The sequence below is a fragment of the Sceloporus occidentalis genome, unplaced genomic scaffold (genome assembly GCF_023333645.1).
Source record: "Sceloporus occidentalis isolate IW3139 unplaced genomic scaffold, rSceOcc1.0.p SCAF_43, whole genome shotgun sequence".
Lineage (NCBI taxonomy): Eukaryota > Metazoa > Chordata > Lepidosauria > Squamata > Phrynosomatidae > Sceloporus > Sceloporus occidentalis.
Genome location: NW_028317023.1, coordinates 4,198,619 through 4,210,680, shown reverse-complemented (window position 1 = coordinate 4,210,680; position 12,062 = coordinate 4,198,619). Strand labels below are relative to the sequence as shown.

The window sequence follows — 12,062 nt, the reverse complement described above, 5'->3', positions numbered from 1 at the left end:
TTAAATCGGAACATGATGTATGCAAATGTACAGCACTTTTATAACAAGACTCCTAAAATAGATTGGTTCTTGTTAATGCATAATATAAAGTTTTCAGGCAGTGGCATATCAGTCATTTGTAAGAATATATAAGCGTGAGCATAACAGGGAGTGAAAAATCAGATAAAAAGGTAGTGGTATAGAACTCCAGTATAAAACTATGCAGCACCCAAAACATTTGCTCTTACCTTCCCGGCCGAAAGCTTGGCCTGCAGTTGGTGGCATTCTTGTTTTAATGTTTCGATTTGTTTATCTTTAGCCAAAAGAGCGCTGGCCTGTTCGCTCATGTCCCGTGCTCGCTGGCGTGCAAATGCCTTTTTACAGAGCTCCAAGTTTGTTCCTTTTAGATGTACTGGAGTGTTAACCTGTAAATCAAAGCAAATCATAATTAACAAAAACTTCTGTTTCACGGTTTGCCTGATGAAATATATGATTATAGCTGGATTTGGAGTCAGGCACCATTTTTAGATTTGCTTCTTGGAGCCTTTGGGCTCTCTCCTCTAAGCGTTTGGCTACGACTGCTAGCTCTGCATTCTTCCTTTTCAGCCTTTTCACCTTCTCTTCTGTTTCTGGAAAAATGTTCTTTCTCTGCAACGTTGGAGAGAAAATAGGTCAGCAAACTTGTCAGATCAGCAACCGAAACATATCCAAGTATTATAAGGATTGTGTTACTCAGGGAATTTCAGCTTTCGGGTACAGAGGGGCGGCCCAAACCTTCAGCGAGTACGGTAAAGACTAAAACGCACAAATATAAGAAGTTTTTTGTGCTTAAAAAACTAAAATGACATGGTTAGCACATGCCTGAATGGACACTAGTCTTATGTAAAATAATAATTTGTCATGAGGTAAAAAGTTAAACAGACTCACCAATAAGATATTTTCTGCTTTTAAATCGTTATATCGTTGCTCCAAAACCTGCAATGTATTTAGCAATTCGGCATCTTGTTTGGATTGAGGGGGGTCGCTTCCATTCTGCACAAGACATTGAGACAATTAAATCTTTACCAGTCCTTACTTTTCTATTACAGGTATTTAAGCCATAAGAAGAATATTAACAAAACATTTGTTTTTGTTCTGCAAACATTGATTATACACAAAATAACAAAAGGAAAACACAAGGGAGGGCTCACAAATTTTTCCTTGCAGTTGTGTCAACTGGGGAGCAGCATTGGTGAACACCACATGACACGGCAAATCAGGTGAAAGTGGGAAAAGATTATATTATCATGGAAGCAGGCCTACAAATATTACGACCACCACAAAACAACCTGGGGTCTCTTTAGGGCTTGTCATGGCCCATGGCAATATCGATGCTTGCATACACACGGCGTAGACCTTGATTTAAGTTTGCAAAGAGATCCAAAATGTCAGACCATGATTTGGGGATCCGTTCTATCCAAACGGACTGGTCACGCGAAGATGTGACGGTCACAGTGAGAAAACGAGGTACCCTACAAAAGACTGGAAAGAGGCATAATGTACCCGCAAATGCCACCTTTACACCCTTATTGGGTTGCTATATGAAGATGGCTGCCTACCTAGACCAGGCTTCCCTGGAAAGCATTTCTGGTTACTGTCGCATTGCATAAGTAGTTCTGTATGATGGTCACCTAGAACTCTGGACTCGTGTTGTTCAGATCCAATACAAATCAACACTCAGCCCCTGGCTGCCACCATAAATCTATACGACAATATCCCCGGAGAAGAAGCCTGTTAGACATATTTTTACATTATCTATGCATGTTTTTGAGAAGAAAAAAAATCTAGCGTTATTTGACTGAAGAAAACCACATGTTCTTATATTTGCATTCATTTTAAAAGCAATAGGACATCAGCTTGGTATAAGCAGGTTACCCAGCTATCTCCCGTGTTGTCCATTTAAAAGTCCATTCACTGCTTGTAACCTTAAATACAGTTCGTAAAGCCTGGATATTTACCTTTAAATAATGTCATAAGAAATGGGATGCCATGTGTACATGTACACAGCACCGTGACCAGCCACAGTAATGGAAACCCAGCTTTTAAAGGGCAAGCTTCAATAAAGAATGCGCCCTTTGCCAATTCAGCCAAATGGCTGCCCGAAGCCGACAATCAGCGGCCGATCAACGGCAGCACCGTCCACACACGCAGAGGGATCTGAACAGCCCTCACCGCGCCAGCGCCGGAGCCGGAGCCGATAGTTATATCCGGTACAAGGATAAGTGTTCGGTCAGACATGTCTCCTGCATGGTAAATAGCCAGGAGGCGTGGAAGAGAAATTCTTTTTCGCAAGCATTTGAAGGGACACAAAGTAAATTTAAAGGGACCTCGCAGCTAACATGCATTGGACAGCTCACAAGTCCATCTAAGGTCCCTTTGGTCATGCCTTAGAAGTAGTTATCTGTCGGCCCCCCAAACTAGGGAGTGTGTTTTAACGTATACTAGACACTGTTTAAAGAACATAACCTAAATTGACAGCAGAAGATGTAGTGACGGCGGATGAAAATGATGGCTTCTCTGTTTTTATGAAAAAGCTTCCACTTTAAATGTGTCTTTATGAGAAGCGAATATGTTTTAAGACAACCGGTTTAAGTGACAATATCCCCCCCCCCCCGACCCACGGTAAATGTAGCGCAATCGTGGGCACTTCCTTCTTGATCGTGGGGAGGGGGCAGTTATCGCCACATTTGTCAAGTCACCAAATCCTAGCATTGAAAGGGTTACGTCTGTTCCACTTCTTCTGTCTTCTTCCTTTGTCCCTTTCTCTGTTGACAACTGGACACGGTCTCCTGGTGAAAGGCGGATTGGCGGAAAGGCTATCCCCGCGGCTCTGCCCTTTTGAAGAAGTCCACAGAGGCCAGAATAATACAGATTCGCGGAGAGAGAGAGAGAGAGAGAGAGGTGCTGAAATGATCTCAATTGCCCACATCGACACACAGCCTCTACACCTTTTCTCCAAAAAGAAAGACAGAAGACCAAGAAAATGCAAGATAAGTAGAGCTGCACGGCAAGGCGACGGGACATGGAAGCGGTCAGCAGAGGAAGTAGGGAGGGAGAGAGAGAGCGAGAGAGCGCGCAGGAGAGAGAGTAAAAGAACGAAAGTCAAACGGAGACCTTTGCTTCATTTTTGTTTGTTTCCTTGAGGCTCCCTCCTCGTGTTCAGAGATTTGCATGAATTGACAACATTTGCTAGTTTCATTAGATCGGTACGAATCCGAACGCACTACATACCTCAGCATGAAAATACTTATGTGGATTTTTATTAGCAGTATCCACAATGAACGGCACGTCTCAAGCACATCTGATCTGTAAAGTAATTTAATCCCGGGGTAACTACCGGCAGCTTTGTGTGTCGGCAAAGAATGGGAAACAAAACTCTGCATGATAATTATTTATCACATATTCGGCCCATTGCCTGATTCATTAACATACAGAGTAGATTATCCAGGTAAGGAAGCCATGAACATTACTTTATGTACCTCAGTCAAAAAACAGACAACGCTTAATTAGTTTGCCCTGCGGTTAATTACCTCTCAGACTAAACCCCCAGTCCGGAATTAAAATTAGGCAGGTATGATATAAGGATCGGCACCCGCAAACCTGAATAATCTGACAACAGCAAATAAAGAAGCGATGGATGCTTTACAGTGCTGGGCTCCATTATGGGCTTTCCTTGATTTTTACAGAGAATTTGATGGCAGATTAGAACTATTTGGCTGCAAATGTCTGTGTACATAATAAATATTAAAACACACACACACATATATATATATTTTTTTTTTTATATATATACACATACACACACCTATATCTATATATATCTATATCTATTTATATATATATCTACCAGAGTAGATTTCCCTTTATATTAAGAGCAGATAAAATGACTATGAAGTGCGTTCTATGTTAAGGCAGATCTGGCAGTCCTCTGCTGGATTAATTAGGATAATGTAACATCTGAAATGTATACATGCCAGAATAATAAAGTGGAATGTTCCCTAAATTACATTTATTACAGATTCCAATGATCTAGCAGTTTGATTACAGAAACCCGAGCCCCGCATTTTGTGAAATAGCGCGCAGCGATTATCATTCTCCGCCGCTGGAAACAAATGGGCACGTTTTTAGTACAACGATTTTGCTTCCGGATTCCCAAACATAAAACGGAGGATTACAACCTTAAGAGAAAACTATAAAAAATAAAGGACGCGGCTTGCGCAAGAGTTCCAGCGGGTCTCCCGGAAAAGCGCTCCCCATCTCAGTGGGAGAAGCGCTGGTGAATGGTTGCTTTGAGCAGGCTGGTAAACGTTTAGACAATTATGAAGGTGGGGGGGGGGGGGGGGAGTCCTTAAAATGTGTGTTAGATACTATGTGTATTATGCTGGACAGAGTAAGGTAGGGTGGCCACAGGGGCCACACATCTATGTTCTTTGAAGTAGATGACCACTCAGAAAATGTTTGACGCAGCAGCAAAGCCCCACTTTAAGAGTGAATAAGACCCCCAGCCACAACACCATCTTTATATGAATTCCATATATGCCACCCTGTGAATTCTGTACATGGACCAAGGCGTTATAAACCTACAGCAGAGTAATAACAAAGGAAGTGACATTATCTGTCACGGAACACACAGGCCTTCTTGATTTGTGTGAGATTAAAACAAAATAAACGGCTTGAAGGAGTCGTTCTGTTAAGGCGGAAATCCACAGGGACCGTGAAACTCCAGACCGACCACACTGAGCAGCTCTCATAAAATATTTACTGATAATGAAGCCGCTTTCCTATTTATTAAACACTGCGGGGTCCATTACATTCCTTGCTCTATTCCCTGAAGGCCAATACGTCTGGCGTGTAATACTGAAGGAACTGAACGGCCCAGGAAATAATAGAACGGATTTCACACCGCAGGGAAAGCAAACATGTTTGTATGATTGGCATTTAATGAATCAAAAGTGCAGCACCAAGAAAAAAAAAAAAAAAAAAAAAAAAAAGTATGTTCTAATTGGTAGCAATTTGGTGACAAAACAAAACAAAACAAAAACTCAGTCAAGATTAGTTACAGAAGAAAAAAATAATAGTACAAGAGTACAAATCACTATGGTTACCGATTACTGTTGCACAGATGAAAGAGGCATTTAATGCATACAGACAGGAGGATGCACATTAGTCCGTGTTTTAAAGACAAATGAGCAGAACGGAAAAATAAGGAGACTTTCCCAAGGCTTGGCAAGCCGCTGTGATATATTTTATTTAATAAAGATGTAAAAAGGGAAGAGAAAATACGCATTGGGCAGCAATTCACACAGCTAACTATACAGGAGCCAAAGTGCCCAAAACGCAGAAAACATCACTGCTTTTGGGTCTTGGCCAACAATTAAATATTTTTGATGGCGGTACATTCATCGACAACAAACAAAACTGGCCGAATCCCATACTCAGAAACAGGCATTCTAGCCCTGCAACAACTACGTCAAAAGAGAAAAGACTTATTAAGAACAGACTTATCTTCACCCAAAGGAAACCGCACCAAGCGTTCCGTTTGTTACACAGACCCGTGGAATTAGACGGCAGATAAGAACCATTCCTCCCGCCTGGTCTGCCCATTTTTCCTGATGTAAAGTACTCGGTGCTGGTAGCCACGTTTCACCGTTCACTACGAACCAAACTAGGACTGTAAACGCTGATCGATCATCTCAGCTTCCGTTTAAAATAAAGACCAGCAACAGATACTTTGCCCTCAGATGAAACTCATTCTAGCAGGAAGATCTATTTAAAGGATGTAGAGTCTGGTATCCGGACAAGCAGAGAATCAGAAAAGGTAATTTGGGCTCAAACTCATTTAAACAAAAGTTTGGCCTGTGGTGCCAGCTGAGTCATCACCATTAACCTCCCCCATTATAAACTGGAACATACAATGCACTTGACTATTACTTTGGCTAGGGCATGCATTATACCGGAGGTTAAATGTATTTAAATGATATTTATAAAACAAAGGTTGTTACAGACTGAACTAAACTAACTTATGGGGCGGAAGACTTCCAATAAGAAATAAATATCCTACCCAGATAACAGGGCCTGAACTCATGCGTTAAACCGCTGGACAAACAGCTACGTTATTAAACACAGAGAATAAAAAACCTAAATAAAATAATTTTGTATTCACGGACATTACCGTGTGATATATGCACGTTTAGCCCAACTAGGACGACTAAAACAGAAATAAAGCGATGACAGAATCACTGGCGATATCAGGACCCAACAGCCGGAACGGTAGACAGCACTGGATAAAGACGATACTCATGATACAGCACGCGTCCACATTACCCAAAATATATTTTAATTACCTAAAACCTATAACGAACCGTACGCGTTGTATTTGTAATAGGCATGATGTAACGATGCGTTACCTAAAAGGGAGATTTACAGCTACATGATGTCCATTTCTCCACAGGATTTCGCATGTAACTGAATATTAAATGCAATCTGTAGCAGGCAGTCGGGATCACGTACTCTCGTATTCACAGATGCATTCCAGTATTTTGCGATCTAGACATTATACGGATCTTCTCGAACAAACACGATAAAAAGGACAGAACGGAGCACGAACTGCACAGAATACAGACACAATAAATAACCCCAATGAAGATGAGCATGTTCCTCTGGGAAACGTAAACGTGTCTTCTCCTACAGAATAGCAGGCTGGAAGATGTTAAGCAACTCATTGCTGAGCTGTCCGTGGTGCTGATGCGTGGCCGCTGGTGCAGACACACATTGTAGAGAACTATATCATTTAATGTAAGGATAATGTATCGCTTCTTACCGTATTAATTGCTACACATTTGTCGTCCTGCTCGCACACCGCGTGTAAGGTTTTCAGCAGCTGTTCAGCAGTACGAGACCTAATCTCATTTTCTTGAGGGCAGACTGGCACTTCCTGATTATCTGTTGGCACGGAAACACATTTAATACCCTGCAGCTTAGTCCTTGATAACTTTGTAACGGGAAGCTCAAAGCTTGCAGGGACGGCAGGAAGATCTCCTGCGTGTTCTTCAACCCATGTTATATCCTTGGGGATATCCACTGAGGAGCTTGTGGGGTCCATCGACAAATCTCTCCTAGAAAGCACGGACAACTTCAACTCGAGCCCAGAATCTCCAATGTTTGTTAAATGGTTCACTGGATGGGCACATTGTAGCACCTGTACCACAGGAGGCTCTACGTCCAACTCTGGTGGGGAATGGGCCATGACACGACGAAATACATGGCTAGGTAATTCCTTGGGAGAAGCAGAGTCATTCTCCTGGCTTTGGACAGCACCCGCCGACAGATGTTTGCGCAGGAGACTGCATCTTGCCGCTTCCTCCAAGACCCATGGCTCGTCTGAGCCGTCTCTAGCTCTGCTCATGATGCTAGCCATCAGCTCTCATACGAAGCGTCCTGCGGTTTGGATTCCATTGAAGTGAAATTAAAATATCATAAAGTCAATGTTTTCTTGACAGCCGAGAGCGTGGATTTTGGCGCAGCGGAAAAAAATCCCCAAAAGACCCCGCATATTCATGAGATAGAAGACTGCTGGGCTGTCACGCTTCGCTCGGGCAGAGAATGTGGAATCTTTCTCCGTGCTTCCCCGCAGAACATATTTCAAACACATCCGGCAACCAGTCTGAGAGGGAGACAATATGAGATCCTGGTTCTACGTGTGGAAACAGCATAGTATGTCCGCAGCGTTCCCTGAGTCACAGGACTGTCGTCGTTACCATTAGTTACTGTCTAAAGGCCCCATCAGCCCTCATGAGCCATTCGGATTAGGGAAGAGATGGTGTTCTGCTTAAAGTTAAATTCATTCTACCTCTTCTAGCTTCAGAAGTCATCAATATTAATAGAGGAGTTAAACCTACCAGATCCGTATAGCTTGCGCTAGGCAACCAATGAAAAGAGAGACAGATGGTTGCCATAGAAACTGTGCTGGAATGGAGTGTTTGCTGCCTAACGATAAAAGGTTAGGGTGCTGCAACACAGACAATTCTTAAATGGCCCCTCGCAAGGCATTGCCCCCGGCCAAAAACAGTAAACAATATCACAGCTAGGTGTTCTTTTAATAATATGCATTATAGACGTGTACAAAAACCATATTTAAAACCCAATATTTACAAAACATACAGCTCAATGCTAGCTGCGCATATTAGATGTTTTATTCAGCATATTATTTATGTTACAGCTGTATGCGGTAACATACTCATATATATATATATATATATATATATATATATATATATATACATACACACACATATACACACACACACACACACATATTAGTTTGATATACATAAATACAAAAATAAAACATTAGTCACACAAACCATGAATTCATGTATTTAGAAGGTGAACATAAGTCACCATCACACATAATAAAAACAAACATCTCCAGGTACGTGGTCCCGATACTCGCAGCATCCGGCCAGACATCCCCTCCCCGCATCTCATCTGCCTTCCAGTCACATCACCTGCTGCAGCCAGACAGCGACGGCTCTCGCTTCCACAGGGAAATTGTCATTACATCGCGATATACACTGCGCTTTACAGCAATCATGCTGGACCAAGCCTAGATTGTACAATACGATCAAGTACATTCATTATCGTGAATAAAATTACGAGAGGTTTTCTCCCGCGACGCGGCCAGAAACATCGCAGCATTTTTGCTCCAGGTGTGAGAAATCTCTACCCTCATTGATTTGTTTCCAATATCTCTGTGGAAATACAGAGAGAAATATTGAAAATGAGCGAAAGAGCGTGAGATAGAGGCAGAGACACTGACAGAGCTTAATGGAGCAATACCTAGACTGCATAAGAATTCTAATGGTCAGTGGGAGCTGTAATGGCTTCTATTTGTATGCCAAGAAGTAGTATTTCAGACAGGGCTCTCTTTCTTGCTTCATTTGTCTTCATTATAAAGAGCTGGAGGCTTTTGAAAAATGTCATAAGTATCCGTGTTGCATCAAACCTTATTAGCACTGCAGGTGTAGCTCGAGGATTTGTCAGCAACATCAAGACATCCAAAGTTACACAAAGTAGGGGAAAAACTGAACAGAAAGGTTTTTTTCTGCTAAACTGCTGCTGGAATAAGATAAATGCCCGTAACAATCCGTGGTCATCTGTTTCAAGAACCAAAATGGCCTTCATGTCTGTTACCAAGTCTTTTCTCCATGAGGTAGGGTCTCATAAAATGTGAGCAAATCTAGAGAAGTCCTGTAGGTTCTGGTTGTCAGTTTGGAGAAACATCTGGCATTAACCCATTGAGTGTCACAGGTGAGGACATATCCCCCCCCCCCCGGGGGTCCAGGTCACAAGGTGACATTTCATAGTTTCTCTGATACTTACAGCATATACAGCATGTGTGTATATGAGGGCGCCAGGTCGCTGTCACACTTTGGTGGGGGGGTTCACGCAGATGGCTGGTCTCTACAAGGTGGTGGTGGTAGGGGTATGTGTACTGCAGTGTCAGAGTGTGAATGTGTGTGAATGAATAGCGCTGGAGTCAGTGTGTGTGCATGTATACTATACTGTCATAGTCAGTGTGTCTATAGCCTGTGTGTGTGTGTATAAAATGTATAGTGCCAGATTCAGTGTGATTTAACATATATATTTGTATAAGTGGTTGGATAGCGAGTAGGTGTATATATGGTGCTGTGTATGTTCTAGTATAGCGTTAGCATGAATGTGCATGGTGTTAGCATGTTAGTGTTTGCGAGTATAACACATTAGCCTGTCTGTTAGTTTATGGTGTTAATGTGTAAGAGTAAGAATAAGAATAATGGTTAAACATACAAGCATGAGTCTTTCTGGTGTTAAATACCCGCTGTTGTGAAAGGGTTAACTGCAGTACAGTAAAAAGTGGTGCAGCACTGATGAAAGGTGTGTTGTATGTCTTATTGCAGACCAGGGGGTAATAAAAGAAAGAAATACATTACTATTTAGTGCCTACATTTTTTGTCTGACTCCTGATTATAATATATATATATATTTCCGTTATACACACACAAATACTGTGTGTGTATGTATATGTATATATATATATATATATATATATATATATATGTATATTATATATATATATATATATATATATACACATACACACACACACAGTATTTGTGTGTGTATAACGGAAAAACAGTTTACACTTTACCCAGGGAACACACATTTTAGGACAAGTTAGGCAATTCACAGATCTCTAGCTTGAGACATCACATAACATGATAAAATTTCACTAATGCAAAGGGTTTTTTAAATTGTTTTTCTCACAATTTTTTTTCCATATAAGCCAAAAGCCCAGTTTATTTCTGAAAAGATATGGCACCATAGTAAATGTGCGCATATTATATATATAATCTAAAGAATGATAACCTTTATGCACTTCTGGTACTCTTGGCTTTGTGGACTACAACTCTCATAACCCCCCATCACTAATAAGCTTTTGTGGCCTACAACTTGTATCTGCCTACTTTTATTTTAATACTTGTACTTAAATAAAATGACAGCGTCCTGAGATTTTTTTAAATGTATTTTTATTATTATTATTATTTCATCACAATGTCTGACCCCTGCATGGTATCTAAATGGAGATCAGCTGCCACCACACAGACACATTTTCTTCTAATACGGTTGCCAAGGTAGCTGGCAGCTATATCAGGCTGTTCGCTCTATGCCACGATCCCTTAACATACATAGAGGGCAAGCCCCAACACTTAAGTGCAAAAACAAGGTAGAAATCTTTAGCGGAATTCTTTATGTACTTTAACAAAATGTATACTGAGAAGGAAGGAGAAGGCTGGAATATGTGGTTGGATCCTGAGGGTCCACTTTGCCGCCCATACAGCATAAACGATTAAAATGTAAACTGTGTTTTAGAAAATCTAAAAAAAAAGTCAAATAACGCAAAGTATTAACTGCATGCCCTGGCTATAGCAAGTACTTTCATCCCGTAGGCACCATGTACAATAAGCAAGATTCACCCGTATGACTTTATATACTCAGCATACTCTTGTTGCATGAGCTTCATCTGCAAGCCAGCCCCATTATACGTTAAAAATAGCTTTCCCTGTAAAACATATAATTTACCGCCATATGCCAACATATCACTAATTGTGCTATTAGTCTCAGCAGAAAGGGAAGCCAAATACAGTGGCAAGAAAAAACAAGTGAATCCCATGGAATTACCGGCATTTATGCACAAATTTGACAAAGTTGATAATCGTTTTTTTTCCCGCTAATGTTCCAACTGGGTGCACGCCGACGTTGTGATACAGTGCTGGGGTACGCCAGTGTTAAGTGCACATTTGTTTTAAATCTTCCCACTTGCCCCAGTCTTTTGGTTGGCATATGGGGGGAAACAAAAATACAATCCCAGACAATTAGCTGGAGCCTATAGGAAACTTTTTTTTTTAGATCTGTCGGACCTCTGTTGGGGAATGACAGTTTGCGTCTATGGCTCAGATCTGAAGCCATCAGAAGAGAGGCCCTCGCAACAATAAAAAAATAAAATAATAATAAATAAATTCACCCTCATTTGGACTTTGACAGATCAGCAAACAAGTTTACCAAGTCATATTTTGTATTATGTATGCTTTCATGTATGTACCAAGTATGTATTTGGGGGGAGATTGTTCCCTTTTTTTTGGCCAAACGGGAGTGTACATTGCTCTGTCTTGATCCCCTCCCCCTCTGGCATGCTACAGCCATAACCCCGCCCCTTTTTCTAAGCTTCACTTATTCATCGCTCTCTTTCCCCCTTTACATGCCCTCTGCAGACCACCATCTGGAACCAAGCACACCCAACCACCCGTCTGATCATTTTATTTACACATCCTATTTTGAATGCCAAAATCACTTATTTACCAAGCCCTAATTACTGATACAGCAGAGCTACTCTCAGCCCCTTGTTTCGGTCATCCATGCTATTCCTTTAGATTGTAAGCTCTTGAGTGGGCCCTCATAAACCCATTTCCACCAGGAGCTTTGTGTTAAAGTACCAAGGCTGGAAG

At 41.4% G+C, this 12,062-nt stretch overlaps 1 protein-coding gene across 1 annotated transcript in view; it reads right to left on the bottom strand.

Annotated features, from left to right (window-relative positions):
• Positions 1–7,423, bottom strand: part of LOC149289729 (peripheral-type benzodiazepine receptor-associated protein 1-like) — a 51,457-nt gene extending 44,034 nt beyond the window's left edge. Inside the window, exons 1-4 of the mRNA XM_089490248.1 lie at positions 6,839–7,423; positions 907–1,011; positions 499–627; positions 228–404 (exon numbers count right to left, since the gene is read on the bottom strand). Coding sequence (XP_089346374.1) covers positions 228–404; positions 499–627; positions 907–1,011; positions 6,839–7,423 — 996 coding nt within the window. The remainder of the gene's footprint in view (positions 1–227; positions 405–498; positions 628–906; positions 1,012–6,838) is intronic.
• Positions 7,424–12,062: the final 4,639 nt, after the last annotated feature.